This window comes from Anabas testudineus, chromosome 2 (genome assembly GCF_900324465.2).
Source record: "Anabas testudineus chromosome 2, fAnaTes1.2, whole genome shotgun sequence".
Taxonomy (NCBI): domain Eukaryota; kingdom Metazoa; phylum Chordata; class Actinopteri; order Anabantiformes; family Anabantidae; genus Anabas; species Anabas testudineus.
Genome location: NC_046611.1, coordinates 30,438,353 through 30,463,105, shown reverse-complemented (window position 1 = coordinate 30,463,105; position 24,753 = coordinate 30,438,353). Strand labels below are relative to the sequence as shown.

Sequence of the window (24,753 nt, the reverse complement as noted above, 5' to 3'; positions counted from 1 at the left end):
CATAAACAGGTCAAGTGCATCTGTCCTTTTTGTGCCTTGGCTTAAATAGGCTACCTGACCCAAGTGAAAACAGCTGTGTTAGATGATCACTGTGTCACTATGATAGAATGCATAAATGATTCATGAGTTACAAAAACGCTGCACAAAAGTTAATAATGTAATTAAACATGCAGTTTTTGTGGCTATGGAGAATACCATGGTGACGATTCTTTTGTCATGTCTCTCAATGATATCCAGGTAATTTCCTTAGCCAGAGGTCTACAACATATATTACAGACGTTCAAGTGTCAGGATGCGCATTAATTGAAAGGAAATTTACAGAAGCTTTCGTCGTTCAGGCTTATATCAAAAACAGGGTTGGATATTCCTTTCAGAGAACCCGGGAGAGTTTGACATCCGATTATAGGATCAAAGCCTCTCCTCATGGGAAACTAATCTACCTGGCATAACAAATGAATAAAGACGGGCAAAAAAACTCCTTAGTGGAAGTCAAGAGCATCCTTAGATGGAGGCATGAATTATCTTTATTGAAGATGCTTCTGAACAATAAATGCATGTAAATTCCCTGAAAAAAGCTTCAGCTGTGAAGTTGTATAATGTCTGAACGAACAAAGTCTCCGCAGCATCTCATACTGTGATACAAGAGATGTTGTAGAGTGGTCAGCTGGTTAGTGCAGCAGCATCTAGATTTTACAGTCTCACCGACATAAGCTCAGCAATCTAATGAGAGCTGGGAGGTTGAGTTAGCTGATGATACATGGAAGGATATAACTGGTATGAACCACACTGTGATGTCACTGATTGTGACTTCAAAGGGCACCTGTAGCATCAGCATTAAAACTCCCAGTTGGTAATCATGCGATGCTGTGGAAAGAGAAAATGTTCAATGAATTTACAGAAATGAACCAGTATTTCTAGGCCTGTGAGAGACCGAGCTGACGGTCGACCAACATTAGACCATCAGTGAGTGTTAGTATAATGTAACAATACCAAATAAAGGATTATCTATCAAAAGACCGTGCTGCCAGGACACCAGCGAGTCTACAAATCTCTTGAACTCTCTAGAAATATTGAAACTATCGATACGATCTATTAAAAGAAAAGCACGGCCTTGTGTTGTATCTTTCTTTTACTTTGAATCACTGGCTCAGGTTAAGTGTGTGCCATTTACTCCTACTTTACACAGTGTTTCACACACAGCTGCTGAAGCTGTTACTGTAAGACGTTACATTGCAGTTAAATGTTCTGATGACTCACAGTGAGCTTACTGCAGGAGGGAAGACAGAACATGGATCATCTGGCTCTAAAGGGTGTTTCCTTCTGATCCTTTTGCTGTTTCATTTCATTTGCGTACATTGGAAATTGAACGTGGCCCGAACTCGAAGTGATGATAGTGAGATTCACTGATATAATATCTGGTTCACCAAGCACTAAAAATGCTTTGGAGAGCTGTCGTGTGTGGCCAAAGCCACCATTCCCACTATCACACTGATCTGCCAGCATCTGTACTCCCTGCTGCGATGCAAATGTTACATTGTTGTTCGGCTGGATATAGCGACAGCCTCACATGTTGGTTTGTGGAAACTCCATCAAGACAAGAGGTCAAAAGTAAAGTCATCACAACTTCTAGATTTTACAACTGATTTTCCAGTGCTAGTTTTTTTAATATGCCATCTGATTATGATCACTCACACATACTGTGGCAAGGCAGCAGTACTATGCCTGCAACTGCAAAGTTAAAAAACAAACAACGTCAGGTAATAACTGATTCAGAAATTTGCATAAGAAGCTTTCTTTCTTTCTTTCTTTTTGAAATACTAAATACACACTTCTATCAAGTTACTACCAGAAATGTGCTTTTATTAAATCGTTGTAATTCAAAAATCAAAACTATTACAAGTACAGTTATTCAAATAATTGCAGGGGAATATAAAGATAAGATAAATTAATAAAAAATCACGTTGTAAACATTCCTCCCAAAAAAAAAAACATCCTTCGAAATCTTAGTCATCTCAGATGATCTCAGATACTGTTTTATCTGTAGAACAAACATACTGTTCTCATTAAACATGTTCTACAGATGTTCACATTAGGGACACGGGAAGAATTTTTCTCTGTATGTAAAAACTTCAATAGGAACTGTTGACACTGAAATCATTTCTTAACTTTAAAAAAGTAAGGCTGCATTTTTCTGTGTAAACAAATTCTACAAAAAGACCAAAAACCAATCATTTCCACTCTGACATCACTTGCGGTGTCTGTAGCATTAATTCCTAATGAGGAAGTAACTCAATAAAAACAGTATTAGCAGTAATATATATTTTTTAATTTTGCTTCTTTTTTCTTATCTCTTTTAATTTCCAAAAACATTTAGTCACTGTATTGATTTAAAAAAAAAAAAACAACAACACTTTTCCTGGAAGAAAATAGCGCATTGGTTGGGGGCTACTTTCAGCGGTGGACTGATACACATTTGTTCCTTTGGTGCCACAATCATTGAGCTAGTACCATTCTACACAGCGTCAGCTGGACCGTGACCTCCCAAGATCTGATCACACAGTCCCTTTACAACTGAGCCAGTGTGAGCACTGAACAACAGGAGGATCGCAAACAGGAGCGTGCAATGAGATCTCTGAAGTAGACTGAAACTTTTCAGTCTACTTCAACCCACTCTTTCCAGTGCCTGTGTTCAAAAGGTCGAGGCGTTGGTTGAGTCAGCAAAGTCACCTTGTTTTACATTGACGCCCACTGAGTAATAGTTGAACAAATGAACCATTTTAATAGTTTGCGCAGCTTGAGATGTTGAAGAGGTGCCCATGCTTTCCCCCATATAGACAGGCATTTAAACTTACAACAAGAAAACATGTTCAAAGCTGAGTGTATGTAAGAGAACTGATGGTGTGGTCTGAGTATTCCAAAATAACCAAGTCTCTGTGGGAAAGAAAACACGCTGAAAAAAATCTAATTACACCATTTTTAGTTACTTTTAGCTATTTTTTGTCACTAAACTGTTTGACTTAGGCTACATATTGTAACCTGCTGAGCTGAAAGCTCTATCAACCTGTCCCCGTGGTTGAAAAAGCAAACTCATGACTTAGGAATGAAAATGTTTGGTAGCATCCCTATACACAGATCAGCCACAACGTTAAATCCACATGGTGGCTGTAATGTTGTGGTGGCCGCGATTGACAGGTGTCAGAACAAGCAGTGTGTTTCGTGTTGTGTCTGTGCAGCTGCAGTCCAGTCAGAGTGCCCATGCTGACCCCTGTCTGCCACAACATTAAATCTCAGTGTGCAACGTGTTCACATTCAAGTCCTCTTAAGAGCATACTGACCTGTAACATGGAGCTCTGCCATTGCTACTGCGTGCCCAGATCCTCTGTCAACGCACAGGAGTGCAAAACCTCATGCAACAACTCTGAGAGGTTTACAGCACCACACAGCTATGAAAAATTAGTGCACAGTACTGTATATCGCAAATAAAACAGTACATTGAAACTGTCCAAAAACAGTTTCCACTGTAAAAAAAAAAAACACCTTGAGGGAATTTCTTGGTGACATTTATCATAATTTCATTTCGACAGGAAATCTACACACCATCTCTGAAGAGATAAAGAAAAGAGCACATGCAGCATCTCAGACACCATCAACACTTTGTGTAGGCAACATGAACTCTTCAGGTTGACACTGGTAAAAATTATTTGGTGCAGTATGTAGCTTAGTCCTACTCTTGCTTGTATTTTACATTTCGTCAAGCAAAGCAGACGGATGCTGAATTGACCCCGGTGATGTTTAGAAGCGAAGCAGATTAAACGTGAAAGCCTCCCCTGTGAGTATCATGAACATGCCTTTCAACAGCCATTGAATTATTGAGAACACACTAATATCTGCAGCCAGTGTGTTTGAGTGTGCCTGGCAGGTTCAGTGAATTCAGACGCATGAACTGAGCTGCTGGGAAAATAAATGTGCTTCTTAAAGGCATATTAACAGACTTAAATGAGGGAGAAAGGCGATCAGTGCTCCCTCATTAATCCCACTCTGATCTCTGTCGGCGGATTTGGACCAACAACCACACTCCTCCATTCTTCACCCTCCCTTGGGATGAATATTAGCTTGGACATGATAGAATTACTCAAAGGCGTGCATGCTCATATTTAACTATACAGAAAATTACAGAAACTAAAGTAGCTGTGCTGAAGTGTGGCGCGTGAAATAAGAAGCTAGACAAAGACAGAGAATTATAAAATTTAAGGTTGATATTTTCCTACAAACACTCCGAACTGGTCCTGTGAAAGGCAGAGCACTGCATTAGTCCATTTAACTAATAAATTGTGGCAGACATTTAGTGTACATAGTTTACAATGTTGACACCTAAAGGAACAGATCCACTGTTAAAGTCAATATCTGCTGTAAAACACTTTCAAGGCTTTGCTCAATGCTGACATTACATCCTAGACTGCAGAGGGTACAGGCTACAAGTCAGCGTAAGACTTCATGGAAAAGTACTGTAAACAGCACATATGTACATATATGTACTCCTGAAGGCAGTGCAGTAATAACCACATCTGAGCTCCAATCTGAGCTTTGCGAGCAAGAAACAAGTGTGTGATTGAACGAGCACCTTTAAATCTAAGTATCCACATTATTGTGCACAGGAGATGAGTACATTTGATTAGTAGTGGACCTTGATTGCTGGAAAACATTATCTCCTTTAATTAAAACATGTAGTTCTCAAAAGCTGTCCAGGCAAGAAGGCAGCAAAATAGCCCCAAATCATGACTCTTCCTCCACCATACTTTTGGGATGGTGTTTTCACGATGGTTTGCTGTTCCTTTTTATGGCATACGTAGTGCTCCAAAGGATTCAACTTTAGTTTCACTCTACAAAACATGTACCTAGCGGCACTGTGTCTTTGGTGTGCTACAATGTATTTTTGTAAGGTGGACGAGGTTTCTTTCCTGAGTGACGCAACAAGACAACGACCCTAAACACTGAAATAAGTTTACTACAGAATGACTTTTAAAATTCAGCTTTTGAAGTGTCCCAGTCAGAGCTCAGACCTCGACCCATTAGAGATGTCTTGGAATGATCTTACGAGCCATTTACACCAGAAGTGTTATTAAAACACTTACTTTTTTCTTCCTTAATTCTGTATATTTAATTTGTGTGCTCAATAAAGATACAAAGATCATGACTGTTCACGTTTTATCAGCTTAGAAATATTGTTTCTCAGTACTTTTATTTAGGAGGCAACAGCTAAACAGCATGCACTTAAAACCCCTGTCTCTCATCAAGATCTGTTTACCAATCTGCCAACAAGTAGAGCAGGATAGTTTGGTGTGCAGAGTTTTATTTTCCAAGCCATACCATGAAACTATGGAAGCTCAATTTTGCAGGGAAAAAAAAGAAAAGGAAAAAACATAGAGGTTGGTTATAATAAAAAAAACTTTTAATCATCAAAAAACAGCCAAACAAAGCTGTGAATGTGCCTCAAGGTAACCACACCACAGTGGTTCCATAATTGTAACCACATGTTGAGTGTTTCATATCAATAAAGGTCTAGCATATCAGCTGATTTCAGTGTTTTGCAAGAGGCCATTAGGCATTAGGGTGATATTTCAAGAGCGATGCCATGGCGTACCGAAGTTGACTACCGAGTTGAAAAGTCTTAGTGTCTTCATTATGTATAAGTTTATCATTTTATTTTATCTGCTGTGGGTTACAGATAAAAGACACACAAATATTCTATCCCCACTCTCATTCGAAATGGTTATAGATTGATTTTCAAACTAAATCTATGATAAGAGAAAGGAGATGAGCAACAAGAGCAAAGATAAAATCCAAGTCATCTATGATCATTCTATTTTTGGAAGCAAAGGGGTGACAAACCCTAGACCTGAGGGAAAAAGTATTTGCCCCTTTAGATATTACTTCCAAAAAGTGCTTTGGGACTCCACAGATCTACATTCTTTGATCTCAATAAAGGTCAAATGTCCAACTAGATGATGGTTTGGGAGACTGTTTTATGGACTGGTACGTAGAAGTCTTCACAGAGCCATCAGAAACTGACCTATGAAAGGCCTTCACAAATCTGATGTGTACAAATTAATTTAAAACAAAACACAGACCCAACCCGACCAGGGCCCAAACACAACCAGACCTGGCCTGAATAGAGCTAATGTAATAATACCCAAGTATAGCTGAATTAGCCCAAACAGGAACACAAACACTGGCAGCACAGATATGCTGATGTGCCTGTTTGTTTTACCTCCTTGTAGCCATTTTCCTTTAACTTGTTACAAACAGTATGTCTTCATAAAACAGCTAGCAAGTTTAAACGTTATCACATTGGTTGCTTTTTGTTTTATGTTGGTTTTACTACTTTTTGAAAAAAGAAAACAGAAAAAGAGCTGCTGCAATAGCTTTCCATTAAATTGGCGCAAACAATCTTATCTTAGAGACAACTGGCCAATGGAGTTTGTAGAAAATTTTAGGCTGAATCTCTTGAAACCAGATCAAAAACATATATTTTAAATTGGAGTTGGATAATTTTGTACAGTAAGTTTCACATTGCCATGGACTTGTGAACCATAAAATAGACTGAATGAACTCTCGAGTACAGCAGGATACAAACACAACACCCTGGAGTTTTTACTGCTTAACTTTGTGACTGATCACGGAACATCTGACTTGAGTGTCGCTGTTACCAGGTCAGTGGTAAAACCTTGATGAAATGATGCATATCCACTATTACATCTACTGTGTACAGTGAACTTCCTTTCACACCACAAACCGAAAGCACCTTAACATCAAACATAGAGTAACCTATCGACAGAGGTTTTCTGAAAGCACAGACCTGTGATGTGTGTGATAAGAGGAGATATATGTGTGAAACTATTTATTGCTGATCATCTGCATCTGCTCTGTAAGCAGACCCATACATTAAAAAAAGTGCAGCTGTATGACAGTTCCCTGTGATTAAATGGTTTATCAAAACCCTGTAGTGACACAGAGGAAGAGATAATACATGAAAATTGCATTAAAGACAGTAAAAAGTCAGTCTCATATAATTTGAGTTTTATTTTATGTAAAATAGTTTTACAAAAAAAATAAGAATGCATTGTATTTTCAAAAGCATCAAATGATGTGTATAGAAATAACAGTAAACCCAGCAAACGTGTATGAATATTACAGTTACAATAACTCTATAATTATCTTTCACAGACAGAAACGCAAACAGATTGTTTGTGGGGATGTTGTATTAAGTAACAAATGATACCAGTTCAACTCGACATACCTTATTTGACAAGTAACATCACCACCTGAACTGAAATATTAACCCTAGCACAGTGTGGCTTTTACAGTGAAGAGTCTTATAGGTCAGTTCTCACAATGACAGATGATAAACAGCTAAAAACATAGTAACCACACACAACTACACTTGTCATACTGTCCTAATAATTATGTTTCTGCACAACTTAACTGCTATTGCTAATACATTTTGCAGGGAGCATAGTTGCAATGTGATTACAGTGCTTTGTTTGTATTTTGACAATTAGAGAAAATGGGAACTCACAAATATGTTAAGTGCGAACATTTCAATGAAATCTGTTCAGACTTTAACATAGGACATTAACATGACATCCAACATAGATGATTCTCCGCAGATTCTCCAGTCTTGTCACGTTATGACGCCACAGGCCATGGCCAGCTTCTGCTGTGAATCAACTGCTATGTTACTGTGTGTGTTTTGTCTTGCCCGTTTTCTTTAGCGTGAAATCCACTCATCCTAATGTCAAGTTCATGTCTATTTTTCTATCTTACTTTCATTCAGCTTTCTTGTTAGCCAGGTTTACCATGTTCTCTGTGCGGTGTATGGTAGTTTGTGCTCTCGAGTCTACTGTTAGATTGGTTTTCTCTTCCTTGTTACTCTAATTCCTGTAACAAGGCTTAAACCTCTCTCTCGTGCCTTGCTGTTGGGTCCTACAGTAAAACTTAATCATGATTGCAGTTTAGTTGCATACGAACTTTTAAGAGACATAATAATAGTAAACTGATAAGCAGCTGTCAGTCATGAAAATTCCATCTCTGCTGCTGAAGGGTTAAAGATGAGTAGGGTCAGATGCTTGTACTAGATTAGTAAATGGCCTCAATGGCTTCTTAAGCTGGATAAACAGGAGAGTGAGACATGTTGTAAGCTGACAAAGGGGATGCAGATTTCTGATTGGACCTTGCAGACATAGGTGTACTTATACTCCAATCATTGAAATGCATTTAGTGCACTCAGCTAATCTCCATTTAACTTCTGATACTAACTGGCTGCACGAGTGATGTTTTTTTTGAGTGAATGCTTTTATTGTCACTTATTTTCAGTTTTATATTTTTAATTAATGTCTAATTACTGAAAGCCCATTTTCCTAACATTTTTGTAATAAAGAAAGACACATTCATATTCAGTGTTGTAAAAAGAAAAAAGTCACTTCAAAGGGGGATGAAGACTTTTTATAAGCGCTGTTATTGCTGCCAAAGGTGCATATGCTAAACATTGAGTTGAAGTAGTTTAATACTTTAAAGTCTTTCTTGAAATTTATTTAGATTACTTCACAGAGATCTGTTTTCATCTGCCAAATTAAATTGACCATTAGTCGGTGTTGTAAAAAATGAAAGGTGAAAACTTTCAAGGGAGCTGAATACTTGCTACAGGCAGTAACATACAGGAAACATTTCCACCAGTGAAAAGACTCAATAAAGAGCAAAATCTTTAACAGTTTCTTTTAATCAACAGAGTACTGTTTGTAATAAACAATCCAACCTCCAAGAGCTGCAAGTAAACCATTAAAGTGAAATCCCATAATTGTTGTAAGGTAAGAAAGTGGAGTCAGAAGCTCAAGACTAAATTTGGCAACATACATCAAAATAGTGTGGCATCATCATGTAGTAACATTATATTTACAATAACTTGTTAATATAACAATAGTCTTAAATAGTAGGATATGGCACCTTTAATTGAGACTACACAGCTGGCTACTCTTGCAGCAAAGAAACTTTGAAACCTTCCAAATGACACATTGAGATCCACAAACAACAGTTTAGAAACTGACAACTTAGTCTCTATTTGAGTCAAGCACGACTTGCTGAACAGCTCTCTTGCACTTTGTGTGTAGCTCATAGCTGTAGTCTGAATTGTTTATTTATTTTCTTAAAACGTTTTTACAGTTTATTTTCTTGCATTTTAAATGCAATCACAGTGATTGTGAATTGGGGTGTGAGCGCTTCCAAGTTGAGGATAACACTGTGCTGTCCCTGAACAACTCCTGGAGCATGGAGCTCATGCTACACTATGTTTGGCTTCATAGACCTTTTGCTACATGGCTAAATTCCCTTTGCTTAATACTGTCAGTTTACTTTAATACATAAATGGAAGGCCACCGTTTTAATTATCTAGGCAGCACAATAAAAAATAATACATACTCTGTTGTGTCAACAGTATTTTCCATACCAAACTTTTAAAATATTGACATATCATTGTAAAATGAATCCATCCATTCACATTGTGGGTATGACCTCACAAAAGTAAATATGCTCAAATAAATAGTTCAATAGCAGGTCCAAAAAAAAAAGCTAACTTAAAAACTAGCAAGGTGAGAATAAAAAAACCAGCCACATAGGGAAACAAACAAACAGACAAACAAATAACAAACAAATCTCCAATGAATCTAAGGTGTCCAACTGTTAGCAGACTGAGTTAGCAAGATCATAAGTATAGTTTTTTTTTAATCATTCTACCTCATGGTAAAATAAATCAATGCGCATATGTTAATGCCCTTACATTAAGTCAAACTAAAGTCACAGAATGCTGAAAAGATTTGTGCAGATTGACTCCCACATGTGAGAGCTTTGATTGCTGCGAATCTGTTGAATTGAATGGATTTTGCCCTGACATTTTGCTGTTTTATGATATGTATGATATCTGTTATATAATCTGCATATTCCATATTGCCACTGTTAAGATAAAAAATGCCTTTCTGTGCTAATTTCTGTTGGGATTCCTAGAAAAACCTAATTTGGCCTTCATTAAGATTGGTATACTGTAATGATGAAAGACTGTGTCAACTAACAGTAAAAGCCTCCTACTTATGGGATGGATTATGCCTTGCTTTGAACCACCAGGAGGTTATTAATGTAAAGCAGCCGTGCATAGAATTCCATTTGAATAGTGGTAAATTAAAGGATGGATTCACATTTCTTCAAGTGTGTCCTAAAATAACTGTCAGGTGCCCATATGAACACTGAAAGAGGTATTTCGTGTTCAAACCATTCCTCCTCATTCATAACAGTTATGGATAGACCTATTCCTTAATGCCATTACAATGGAGGTCCAATATTCACAGTCCTTGTTCTGTGCAAAAACATTTAATCGTGTATATCTAAAAGTAATGTGAGGCTACACTTTGTGTTTTAGTTTGAGTTGCAATGGAAAGATATAAGCACAAAATATAATTGATAATTTTGTACTGAGAAGGTCAGAACTTTGAAAGATATCTATCTAAGGTCTAACATTGAAGTCTAACATAACCTTCAGCAAAGCTTTTTAATACATAATTGCACAAAAGGAGTAAGTAAGTCGAGGTTTTCACACATTGACAACTTTGGACCTGACCCAAGCAGACCCCAGGAAACTGATTAAACTGTGAACTGTGATTAAACTAAACTTTAAAAAAGAGACCTGAATATTAGAACTGATCCAATGTGCGGTGTATCCCAACACTATCAATTAGTCAGCAAGTAGCCACGATGGACGAGCACACCATTAATTAATTAATGATAGCACACTGTGCTATCGGCACTTGATAATGGGTAGGCTTAGATCCTCTTAAGACTTGGACGTAGTGGCAAACAGACTCAAGACCTAAGAGAGTAAAAGAAGCCAAGAAGCCAAGATCTAATTGGACTGAGCAGACTTTGCATCCGACCTGATTCAGGTCCCCAGTTGGCTCTTGCTTCTCAATAGACCCATGAAGACCTAAACTTTTAAGCATCTCTTCAGCCCATATTGAGTGAATAAAGCAAGCAAAACCTGTTTCAGTGTTTTTATGGGAAATTCACTGACTTGAAAAATGCTGCTCTATCCTTTAATCTAGCTCAAAAGAGTGGAAAATGAAAGTGACTGTTTACAGTTTGTGGTAGTGTTAAAATCAGTAATTTGGAGCTTCTTTCCAAAGTGTAAGTTGCATTTAAAAAAACTAGGAATATAGAATTAACCTCTGTTAATAATATATACCTGCTTAAATATGCAGCTGAGGTAAATAAAGGCCCGCTTTTTGAGTAATCCATGAAGAGAAACCCAATGGAAAATACAGTAAGTCTACATAATACCGATAAACAAAAAAACAAAATGATGTAATGGTACATGAATTCTTGCAACCATGTCTGTGACAGTGATAGATTAGCACAAAACCTTGTGATAGAAGCATGTAACTAAAAGGTCCTCAACACTAGTCACACTAGCAGCAGAGTTAGAGTGAAAAGTGTTGTGGTTAAAGTGATTTCATCTGAGTTTTTTTTTTTCTTCTAAGGTTCTCATCTCTGACACACCTCAATTTTTTTTTACCTCACAAATTATGTTAAAATGTGTCCCATTCATTCACACCTATCCCAATTCACCATCAAGGAATGTACAGTATGTGTAAACAATCTTTTCTCTGAGGCCGAGCTGCACTGCAGGCAAATTTAACCTTGATGTATATGTACAGCTTAAAGTTTGAAGACAATAGATCCACAGCATGTCCAAAGGAGATGTCAAATTATATAGGAAAGCTGAAAATCTTATTTGGCTTTATTATGCATTAAAACTCTGTGTTATACATTTTATTGACTGGATTTGTCTATTTCTGTGCATGCATATTGTTGAAGTCACAAAATATTGTCTTGTTAGCAAAGCCATAAATATCATTAAAAAAGAGTAACTCGGGTAAAAAAAAATGGAGGTAGATATTTTTAATGCTAATACAAATCCAAATTCTCTTGCTAGTTACACAAAAAAATTAACTCACAAACATTTTGGTGCTCATCTGTCTCGATCTGTCTCGTCGTTTTGCACTGTAAAACCAACCTGTTGTCAATCTTAAAGTAGCTGTGTTAGCCTGGTAAGCTTGTTCTCTACTGTTGTGGCCATATTCAATCATGAATACCATGATCCTGAATCAGCGCCATGCCCATTTCTGTTTTATCCAACTCACAAGGTTATATCTGCCTCCAGTGCAGCTCCACATTGTGTCATCAAGGAGTCAACAGTGACACACATTTCAGTAAATCAGTATTACAGTAAATCATTTCCTTAAACCACTCGGGCGTTTGAATAAAAAAGCCTCTCCCACACTGCTGTGTCATCAAACATTGGGCCCTTTGCTGTAATGTTCTCTGAGGTTGTACGTCTGATAACACATGGAAACGTCACAAACCCCTGGTAGCCCAGGGCTACCCCGTTTACCAGGATATCCCGGCAGTCCTGGTTTCCCTGGAATTCCCTGGTTGCCTGGATGACCGATTCCATCAAAGCCGCGAGGACCCTGAATGCCTGAAATGTATCCAAAGTGATAAAATCTTGATGATATCTTTGCCTAATTTAAGTCAAGCTCCATTCAGTTTATATAAAAAAAGGTTATCTTTCTAAGTAAAATAGCCTGTGAAGCATTGTACTGCACACGATGAGTTTGTAGACTATTATACCTTCCAGAGACAAATACTGCACTTACTGTCTGTAACTTGCCTTCATATCTCCCTCACCCACCTATCGAGCTGTCACTTAAAATGTATTGAAAATGGCGTATAAACAGGATCCACCCACACACATTTTAAATATGTACAGCTACAAACAGCACTGACGGCCACGTCTGAAAGCTCAGCTGTAGTTAGGTGGCTAAAACAGCTGAAACTCATGAAGGATAATGGAATAATGGATAACCATATTTCAATAAAACAAGCTGATAAGAGCGGTAGTTATATACCTGGCTGTCCAGGTGGTCCTTGAGGTCCTCGGTAGCCTTCTCCTTTGCTGCCTTTGAGCCCCCTTGGTCCAATGTCACCTAGGGGCATTTTAATGAATGCCATTAGACCTACTATAAATAGACTCTCAGGATCAGATCAGCAGGACGCTAAAGGCTTTAAAGCACCAGTGTCCAGTCATGTGAAGGCTTTCATTCAAGGTTTGCACTACAGCAAAGTATTTCTTATCAGGTATCACTTTATAACATAGTGTAATAGTGAGGAATTTTTCTCGTATTTCATAAACCAAAATTTTGGGCAAATGAAAACTGTTTATGACATTATAATAAAAGTCAGAGATCAACAAAGCTATTACAATTCATGTAGCACTATTCTTGTATGCTTTATGTGGGGAAGATGAATAGTAACAAAAATAGTGGTAATATTACTAAAAACCAAAAATGTCAACTTGATAATGTTGATGTAGAAAAGTCAGGGAATCACCAGAGTCATCTGAATTCATCTTCTAGGAATCATGGATATCTGTGCAATATTTCATGGCTATTCATACAACAGCAGTTGACATATTTCAAAAGTGGTGGACAGACAGACTGATCAATTAACACCATCATCCCTAGAGCCGTGCCACCTGCAAGGTTAAAATGCCTTTGTATGCAGTTTCCGCGAAGGTTCCCGTAAGTGTTGCCACTTCCCAGCATCTAAAGGATCCTCTTGGGCGAAAATCAATCCAGATGGCTGACCATAAGAAAAATACAATATTCTTTCATTTGGTTCCTTTAAACTTTGTGTTACAGACTGACTCTACACAGTCATCATTGATTACAACACACTGTTTTCATGCTCTGTCACGGAACTTTGTAGACATAACACCAGTTACAGAAATAAGCCTTCCAAGAAGTTAGAGCAATGGCTCTAACTTCTTGTAAGGCTTTTGAGTCTCTGCTTCCAGTTTTAGCATCTAAATGTAGAAAAATTCTTGTGACATCGTTGATCATCTGTGTTTCTCCACCACAGATACAGGAAAAATTATACCAACCAACAAGGCATCTGTAAATTACATCAGTGCAATTACCCTTGTATGAATTCTGGGATTGTATGCATGCATAAAATATCATCCAGGACATACAGTACATAAAACATTATTCATCCTTCCCTGCTGTCAGCTTTCAGTCTCCTCCCTCAGCTTGACACCTCTAAAATTGCTGTTCTCCTGACCTAATGAGCTGAAATGGTACATAGCAGTGAAGTGGTACAGTTTGGCATCTTTCACAGCTGATTAGCCACTCCCTGTCTTGATGCGGTGATAAATCACATACAGCTCATTGAGATACATTCAGTATGTGTTGTCTTTGCTCTGCTGACTTTCACTGATGTTCACTTGTTTAATGATCTTGTTTTATGAGGTACAGTGAACATCAACACATCCAATTTGTTCATCGTAGACACTGTTTGGATTTTAATCGTTGATGAAAGCAACAGTAAATTTTGCCCTTGCTCTTGTTCATGAAGTTGTGTTATTATTTATTGTCCTTTTTTCATCAGGGCATCAAGAGATTTTGCCACAGTTTCAGGTATCAGACACTTTCTTAAAATCAGTATTGACTACAAATAACATAAACCCATCCTTAGCTGCTGGTTAATCCATTTAAAAAATATGATATCATTATCACCTTTGAGTCCTGGGGGACCTGGCATTCCAGGAGATCCTGGATAACCGGGAGCACCACTCCTGCCAGGGTAGCCTGGAGTTCCCATTGAGCCTTTGGATCCAGGTGCTCCTGGCTCACCTGGCGGCCCCTTAACACTCTGGCAGTGTTCGCATCTAGTTGGGGGGGCGAGGGTCTGGAGCAGTGCCGGGAGCTGGTCTGCAAGAACACAGCCAGAAGGCGCTGAGTAATGCAATACCATATTAAATATCAAGCCAAAACTGCTTCATTAATAGGGTTTGACCACATAATCTTGCAAGCTTATGCAAAACGTGTCATCGTAGACATTCTCAGCTGTATAGAGTGGGTGACGTTAGAGAGACTGTACTTAGGATTTCAGAATAATTAGGGTTTCTCCTGTCAGTGTCCACATAGTTACAATAAACTGCTTCTATATACAGTAATGTAGTGCTCTTTCCTCATGTTCTTAGTTAAAAAAGGAGAAGTTCAGTACAGCATGAGTAACTTACTCACTAACTGTTTCTTCATCTTCAAAAAAAAGTAAGTAAAAAAGAATCATTCATCTAACAGATGCAATTTCTCCATTCTTTCAAAGCTTGTTTCATGATTAAGGTTAAAAAACAGCAAAGACTCATACATACATAGTTATTTGGTGATTGATTATTTCTATTCACATTCATGACAGTAAAGACGATGGAAAGATACAAAAAATCCCATACTGTATATCATCTAGCAGATTAAGTTATTTCACAACCGGTTTGTCACATCAATAAATCGATCAGTGCACTTGAAATGTAAAAATCTCCACTTCAGATATCAGTTTTACACTGACTGTTGGGCAGTGTCTTTTCTTCTCTGGTTCTCAGTAAAATTACATTAAACAAACAGATACTTACTACGCAGTACATCAGTGCAGAGCTTTAGAAGATGTTCATCTGAGGGAGGCTTGCCCTGCAACACACAATTACACTTTGATTCAGCTGAATCCACTCTGGGACTGGGAAAACAGGCTCAACTTGTGATTGAGTATGTCTGCCGATTTACAGGATCCTCTCAACGCTCCACTCTTTGTCTTCACACAGCCCACACACCCATAGCACCATTACTCTCAAGCTCAACTCTCCCAATCCAGGCAGGAAATCACTGACTGTATCTCTCAGCCTATTTTTAAACTTTTTAATCTGCAAGGAGGTTCACTCACAGGTTTTCCTGGATATCCTGGCTGGCCTGGTTGGCCCGGCAAGCCATCCTGGCCAGGAAATCCCCTGGGACCAACAGCACCCATGTGGCCCACGTGGCCCATGTCCCCTTTCTTTCCTTCAATACCCCTCGGGCCCACATCACCTGGCTCACCTTTCTAAATAAGCAGGAGGAAGAACAGAAAATGACATGTTAAGAGAAACTGGGACTACTTTGCAGCAGTAAATCAAATGGTGTGTCTCATGCATAAAGATCAACTGACTATTCGGTTACCACATCTCCTAAACATTGTCATACACCGCTTATCAAGTTCTATTTACGTTTCATGACGTGAGGATTGTGTTTGTGAAATAGCAGCCAGCAACTGGAAAACTGTTCCCAGGCTTGAACTCGCTTTACAGCTCACACAAACTGTATGCACCAGTACAAAAACTGGTACAGGAGGTAGTGCATTAGCAGTCTGTAATCCAGTCATATGTATATGAATGTTATTCAAATGTCCAAAACCGTTACTGTTCTCCAGTACATGTTAATGGTTTAAGCAACTTTTTAGCCAAACTACACAATAAGTATGTATATAACCCACGGTAACCACAGGAAACAGATCGGGTACCTCACGTTATGGCATCCCTGTCCTGGAGCATGATTTAACTTCACATGCTTTATTAGATAAGCAGGATTGTGTTTCAACAAAACAGCAGTGTTTCATTTCTTATTTTTGTTTCATACATAACTGAAGGGACAGCTAGCTCCAGGGTGCAAGTACGATGCTTGTTTCACCTGCATGGACCTTTTGCTTCACCTTAACTCTTCAGTCAACTGGAAAGACTAAAGCTGGGGACAACATTTGCAACCATCTCGTGGGCTTACATTAGCTCAATAAGTTGCTAGCTATTGGAAGCTATCACAGCACAGTTGTCATTTGGTAGACAGGCTTGGCATCATGTCACATGACCAACCAGCCAATATTCCTTGATCTGCTACATATTAGTATTATTACAGTATCACTTTAAACACATACATGTGATATTAATAATATAGGACTTATTTCTGTAGTGTACAAAGTAATAAATTACTTTTTTACTTTTTTTACATGTTTACTAAGTTATATCAGTATTACAGTTAATCACTCCCCTTGGGATGTAAGCTGTGTCCTCATGCACTGGTAATGAATGCCAGGGAGACTGCGTTTGCAAAAATGTCCACAGTCAGTGTTGTTTTTTGCTGCTGCTGTGCACTGTGCACAGCTTGCAAACTTCTTGGTGATACTGGCAGTTAAAACATAATACTTTACTGTCACAGCTATCACTGATATTGCTGCAGAAATGTACTACCATGCTGCATGTGCTGAAAGGAATAAATTCACTAGCTGGTTAATCATGCAACATGATGTCACTCCTCCCAATATTTAGGAACTCGCATCTAACGGTTTCAATTCATTGGCAGTATCCCATGTGAGAACAGACATGCATTAAAAAAACATTATACCTGGTCAATCTATATACTAACACTCCAATGTTTACTACACTGTCACTGTTTTTACCAGTGATAAAAACATGATGTACAGTGTAGACACATTAAATAATATCCTACAATTGATACAACACAGCTGAGAGAAGCTATACATCCATAAATTGTGATTCAGCAGACAGTACAATGTGTTTGATATTTCAGATGTGTGCCCCTTCAGAAAAGAGCGCTTTTGTGATGCATATTTTTGCCCAGGGGGCCAGATTTCCCCAGGCCTGGAGGTATTGGCTCTGTAAGTCTTCTATAGCAGCCGTGCAGGCTTGACAGGGCTTCTCACTGCGGTGCAGAATAAGACAGAATGGATTATATCTAATACCGCAAAGTCTAATTCGACAAACCTCTCCTTTCCTTCCCCTGGGTCCCTCTTCGCCCTGACGGAAGAAAGAAAAGAGAGCAGGGAAGGATGGGGAGGAAAGAGAAGAGGGAGAAATAGACAGAGACAGTTAGAAACTTCTGCTTACATATCAAAGGCTGAGACAGTATGTCAGAGGAGCTGTGCTCGCTGCTCTGCATTGCTGATGCAGAACTGCTCTCTTTTCTGTCAAAACGACTGGCTTACAAAACATTTTAGATTGGTTATTGTAATGCATTCTTCTACAGCCCTTTTTTAGCCTCTTGTTGTAATATGATGAAAAATGCACCTGCTAGTGCCTAAAAACAAAATTCAGTGGTAACACCTATTCTGCAAGGCTTTTTTATTGGAGAATTAAGTACTAGCTCGTATCGCTGCTGCTCCGGGTGTGTTCTATTTCTCTTAAAGTCATCCTCTATGTTAAGTTTCTTTTTCAATTATTACAGTCAAATGCCGTTGTTCTTGCTTCCCCCATTATTGTGCATTTGCTATCTTTTTTTTTATTTCTTGCCGCCCTGCAGCAGAACTTCAACTTTGTTGAGCCTAAGCTGCAAATCATCATTACACCCACATTGTCACTTAGGAGACAAGCAGGAGTGATGAAGGACACAATTTAAAGAGAACATATCCTCTCTTCTCCTGTATTGCAGTGCACCGTTGTTTTTATTTTACCCAGTAGGAATTAGGAAGTCTGTCTGAAGACAAAAATATGTCATAATCATTTCAGCAGTGACACACTTGTGAGTCACTGCTGATGCATTTAGCCTTGAGAGATTGTCACATGGAAGTTGGGCTGCTCTCAACACTGTGAAACAAGTGTGAACAATAAGCTGCATACTGAGAAATACAATTGTTTTACCTATCAAAGACACACCTACACAACTGTGTCTCCATGTGAGGCGATAGACATGCCTGTAGTACATACACACAAACACCTATCCAATCCTTTTCTAGAGATGGCAAAATTGATGCCTCTACAATCGATACTTCCTGATTGATTCTTAAATGCTCTTCATTTTGTATTGTTCCTATTAAAATATCAATTAAAAAGCTTGAAATTGCAGATCACAAAGCAATTTGGGTCATTTTGTTTCTTCATTATTGATCATGATGACAATCTCAGCGTGAATAAGCGTATTAAATCAGTCATGCTGTACTGCTCCTTTCACTTTATGAAACCTTATTTTACCTCGTTGCCAAGATCGGACCATTCCTCACTGCCAAGTATTTCACAATATTTTCCATTTAGATTATTGGAATTCCATCTTTTCAGCATTAGCAAATGTTCTTCCTCTACTTTCGTGCTGATACAAGCTAAAGAGAGGCAACAAGAGAGAATATACGATGATACTCGCTTCATGCTGTGGGCAACTGGAGACTTTACAATTACATCTAACATTTTACTGATCTTTCATTAAGTGGATTTTCTATTTATAGCACTGGTCTTGTCATGACACTTTTAACAATGATTCATTATGAAGATTTTTCTCTTCCTCATCGTACCAGTAGTAGCACCTCAGGTTTCACACTCCTGTCATCCAGCTCCTGCACGCCTGTTTCTCATTGTGTCATAAAAAACCCACACCTGTCCCTTCTTCCCTCATTAAAGGAATAGTTTGACATTCTGGGAAGTGTTCTTACTCGCTTCTTTGGCCCAGGTTTAAAAAGAAAATCAATAGAACTGTCACTGCAGGACAGTAACAACAAAGCTACAGCCAGCAGCCAGTTACAGTAGCTTAGCACAGGCAGAGGGATGCTGTCCTGAGGTAAAAAAGAATCTGCCTAAGACTAATGAACATCGTATATATTGTTTGTTTAAACGGGAGCTAAGCTGTCATCACCAATGTTGAACAGTAACGCATTACTAGTAATTATCACGAACACATTGCCGTAATATTATTACTTTTTTTAGGAAGCAGTAAGTAGGAATTACAATTTTAATGTCAGTTAAACAATTCAGAGTAATGCTCCATTACTTTATGTTTTTGTTGGCTTGTTTGCGCATTGCATTTCCCAATTATGAAATACTAAGTCATTATTTTGAGATCCGGTCTCCAATATTTCCAATTTTCTTTTTCCATTTTCTTTCCATTTGTTAATGTAGGTTAAAGTTGAGTGTTGACAGATAATAATATTATAAGTTACATTTAGTTAGCAAACTTGTTGGTTTACTTACTACCAGCACAGAAGGTTCACACAATGTATTCCTGAAACGTATTACTACCTGTCTGTCATATTCAACACTCAGGATTCCAACAACTGTATTAATCCCAAAGGGAAATACTTTAAATATGCTATCTAACAACCAATCCTCTTTTACGGAGTAGTTGAACTCCTAAGGCGAAACTGCGGGAGGGTGCAGGAAATAGCGGGAGTAGGACTGTAAATGCATTTTATGATGTTTATGAGATTCATTGCCTGGGTATTCATTCATTTGTATTTAGTCTCTTTTCATTTTCTTAAATTTTAATCAACTCTGTTCCGCTGTTTGCTTGTGTTTTCTGTTGAGCCCTTTATTGTATTTTTATGTGTTATATGCTGCCTGATTTTAATCTCATGAAGCACCTTGTAAAGCCACTTTCAGATTGGTCTTTTATTACCAGAATTCATTATTATCACATTTATATAGCGATAAACTTTTACTGTGACTTGCATTAGGGGATTTATCTAATTAACTACAGACAGACAAAAAGTAAAAATCATTTCACGGGACATATATATATATATATATATATATATATATATATATATATATATATATATATATATATATATATTGCTATGCTGAATAAATTCTGTCTTAATGCTGGTTTGGTGATATTTTATATGTTCTCTTGTATTGCCTAGATTCTATTAATTCTAACCCTTCATTTATCCAAATGCCACTGACATCTTAACCAGAATCTTAAGTTCCAGCCCCAAATTAGCTCCTTGTAAAAGGGGACTGGCCAAGATACCAATCCTCATGCCCTTGTGGGGGTATTTGTTCCTTGTAACTACACACTAAGACACAAACACCCATCTAAACTCAAGTCTCTCTGCTAAACCTTGGAAACTAAGCTTTGCTGCCATCCAGTGGAAGCATAATGACTGATCACTTACAGGCACACCAGGAGTCCCTGGATCTCCATCTCTGCCTCGCTCCCCCTGCAAATAGATACATCATGATTAACTGAAAATTTGTTTACATACATAGCGTGTCCTTGTGTGCACATGTGTGGTTGTGTGTGTGCAAGAGATTAAACAACAATGTAAGAATATAGTTATATGTGTGTACTGCTGTGTGCGGGTCCATGTCTTCATTCGGTGTGTGTGTCAGTGGAGAAAAGGTCATGATTACCACTAGCAGCCAGAGCGGGGATAGGAATTGGCTACCAGTGACCTTTAACAAACCTGACTTTTTTTTATCTTATGTGTGGCTTTCCAACTGCATCCTGCAGCAGTGCAACCCACAGGCTTTTCCTTCTCTGCTCCTCTAGCCAGTCAAACTGTTTACCATTAGTGCATGTACAGGGAATTGCAGCGTTCATCAAATGCTTTGATTGTCGTGTTTGTGATTGATGCTGTGCTCGCAATAGTAGAAAGAAGAGCGTGGCTGCATCATGTTGCTGCAATGTGGATATTTAATGGGCTTATACTGGGACAAACCCCAGCACCTTAGTGAAAATCAGTGTGCAAGTATAGCTTATGGATACATATTCAACAAAGCAATTAATAAAGTGTACAGATCCTACAGTCCACATTTCCATACATTTCTTATGGAGTTGTGTTATTTCAGTGTTAGTTGCATGCACAGAAAAGCTCACATGTGGCTGAGTTGACTGAGAGCTGCCATTTACTTTGTGATGGTAGTTGGTTACCAAAATAAACAGTTTGGATATAATTTTAAAAAAAAAAGCATGTGTGCACAGAAAAACATGATAAAGATATAGTTGACTAAATTTATTAGCTCAGCATATCAGGTTAAACCACTGATTGTTATGGCCTCTATTGCAGATGTGCAATGAAAAAAAATTAGTTTCTGAAGCCAATGACATGTTGATCATTAGTCGTTGACTCACTCCAAGCCAAAAATGTATTTGAATTGAAACATGTTTAAAATACTTTCACAATGATGCACAAATTTGTAAAGCTCCCAAATACAACATACTTATTTTATTTTACGGGTAATAGTTGAGGCTTTTCTTTTTACTGTAGATGTAGGTTTCCATATATTTGCTGGGTAAATGTTTAGTAATTAGGGGTTTTTAAAAGGAAGGTATTCAATGAATTATTCACATATGATGATTTATGTATTTTCTTTTAATTATTAATTAATAATTATAGTAATTAAGAATTATACCTTTTAGAAGCTACATGTGGGCTGTTGTCTGAGGTCTCTTTTGAGACCAACAGATTATGTTGCACAGAACAGACTAGCGTGAACACGCAAGATGGTGAAGTGTATGTAATCACTGCAATAAGTGTTGCCTGGTTTCTGTAGGCAGCCTTTCACATGTTTAGTACACAGCCACTTATTATCCCAGTGTCACTACGGTTTCTCTGTGGATCTGTCTGGCATCTGGTTCTTACTGGGAACCAGAATTCTAGGTTCTAAACCAAACTATTTTACACTGAACAGACAGAACTTGGTCCACAAATGAAAACAGAACCAGTGCTTTGTGCTCGGTCAAAACGACAGATGGAAGAGCTTTTCTCTGATCACTCCCCCGTAGTATTCTAAGCTGCCATGTCTGCTTTAGCAACTATTAATACAATTGTTAACACAAAAGAGTTAAGGTTTAATAATATTGAAGCTATGTGACTCAAACAAATGAGTTTCATGACCCATGAACATGATTTTCCAATAGAAATGTGAAGGAAAAAGTACAATACCTGGTTTCCTTTCGAGCCAGGCTCCCCTGTCTCCCCCTAAAAACACAGTTAACATTAGAACATGTCCAACTTACATTCAGTTTTTTGATTTAACATTGACACAGTGGTATGTGAACGCTAGAATACTGTTGGAGAAATTGATGACCAGAAATATAGCACCAAAACACAGCATGTGAACAGACTGGTCTGGAACAGGATTGTTTGTACTATGTTTTTGTGTCTGTGTGAAGAGCAAGTATGTATAATGTTAAATATTTCTACAGTTCAACATGTGAATTGTGTTGGATCATGACCAATAAAGGAAGAAATCATTCGTAGCATGTTTTTATGTTGGTATAGTTGTAATAGACATTGACTATGGCTACCTCACCTTGTGACCTTTGAACCCTGGCAGCCCTATTCCACCTGGTAGCCCTGGAAAACCTGACTCCCCAATAGAACCCTGGAAACGTGGACAGTTATTGATCTTTGGGAAACACTGCATGGCAAGAAACAAATTCAAGAGAAAAGCTTTGCTGGAAGTAATATTCCTCACACACTGGATGGAAAATGTAATACCCATCATGTCTTTGTTTGGATTCCCACCAAGGGAGCATCTTTATCTGGCAGATAAAAGAGTGCTAAAATAAATTTCAGGTTTGTGTGTGTGTGTGTGTGTGTGTGTGTGTGTGTGTGTGTGTGTGTGCATGTGTGTGTGTGTGTGTGTGTGTGTGTGTGTGTGTGTGTGTGTGTGTGTGTGTGTGTGTGCGTGTGTGCGTGTGTGTGTGTGTGTGTGTGTGTGTGTGTGTGCATGTGTGTGTGTGTGTGTGTGTGTGTGTGTGTGTGTGTGTGTGCATGTGTGTGTGTGTGTGAGACTATCTATTCAGTCCCCTGTGACAAGTCCCCACGTTGTTGCAATGAAAATGTTCTTAGCCAGTAATCAAGCCTGAATAAATATGCATTATAAAGACATTTGAGTGAAAACTTTTCAAGCACTCCACAAAATACCCATTTCCTAAAAGCTAATGTAACATCTGCATCAAAGGAGGGCACCTTCGAAATAACAAAGGGTTACCTGTAATTAAATTGCACCACACAGACAACTCAGTCTTTTTTAACATTACAATGGTCGACAATTATGGGCGTAATTGCTCAGAAACATGTCACTTAACAAACAAGTGTAAAAAATGCTGCTGTTACTCATCGGTAAGCTTCAAACTAGAAGGTGGTGAAATAAGACTTGGCTGACGGGATAGGAGGAAAGTGACGGAGAATAAGGTTGGTGGAGAAAAGAGAAAAGGCAAAAGCTGTCACCATGATCACACCCCGATCCCTCAGGGGGAATTAGCTGTGCCCTCACTAATCCCACCGCCATGTTGAACTCTCTCAAACTTCTACTTTTATGTGGGCGGCAGTGCAGACTTGCGGGAACTGAAGTGAAGGGGGTGCAAATAGTTTACAGATAAAAGTAAATATATTGCAGTATCTTTGGCACAAGTATCACTGATGTCTTCTTTACTGACACTGAGTTTTAAAAAACACTACTAACAAAGGTTTAGGATGATGTGACTAACTATTGTACAGTGTACCAGTGGTGTGTACTGTAAGTAAAAACAGAATCATACAGTATATTGATACAAAATACATTAATGCAATTTATTTTCTGCCAATATATTCAATAGAAAGCTATAGTAGATATCTTTAGTAGATAAAGACATTTTTAAGCAAGGTGCTCCCTTTCAGAGAGGTGTATCTATTAGACACATCAGGGTTTGATCATGGCTGTATGTCCCACCTTGGTAATGCTGGCAGCTTTATTATTATTCTTTACTATTTTTACTGTTGATTTGCTGAATCATTTAATAATTGCTTTTACAAGAGTAGAGAAAAGATACTTTTGGTATTACAGTACTGTACTTTTACAGTCCAATGTCTCTGACAGATAATCATTATCGTAATTCAGGGTTTGACAAATACACTATTTTGTATACTATTATGTCACAGCTCCATTTATTTTGGTTTTGCAATATCAAATGGTAGTGCTTTGGACTAGCTGGTGAAGATTAGTTTTGCACTAGTCATAAGAATGTGAAAGAATATTACTATAATATCACTTTGAGGATATATTGTAACATTGCACCTGAA

The 24,753-nt window shown here is 38.1% G+C and overlaps 1 protein-coding gene across 1 annotated transcript in view; it reads right to left on the bottom strand.

The window, feature by feature from the left end:
• Positions 1-7,261: 7,261 nt before the first annotated feature.
• si:dkey-225n22.4 (collagen alpha-1(XXI) chain) overlaps positions 7,262-24,753 on the bottom strand; it is a 52,365-nt gene continuing 34,873 nt past the window's right edge. Inside the window, exons 23-31 of the mRNA XM_026361108.1 lie at positions 23,000-23,071; positions 22,630-22,665; positions 20,857-20,901; positions 17,741-17,773; positions 15,874-16,029; positions 15,569-15,623; positions 14,676-14,870; positions 13,008-13,085; positions 7,262-12,577 (exon numbers count right to left, since the gene is read on the bottom strand). Of these exons, the coding sequence (XP_026216893.1) occupies positions 12,390-12,577; positions 13,008-13,085; positions 14,676-14,870; positions 15,569-15,623; positions 15,874-16,029; positions 17,741-17,773; positions 20,857-20,901; positions 22,630-22,665; positions 23,000-23,071 (858 nt within the window). The 3' untranslated portion in view covers positions 7,262-12,389. The remainder of the gene's footprint in view (positions 12,578-13,007; positions 13,086-14,675; positions 14,871-15,568; positions 15,624-15,873; positions 16,030-17,740; positions 17,774-20,856; positions 20,902-22,629; positions 22,666-22,999; positions 23,072-24,753) is intronic.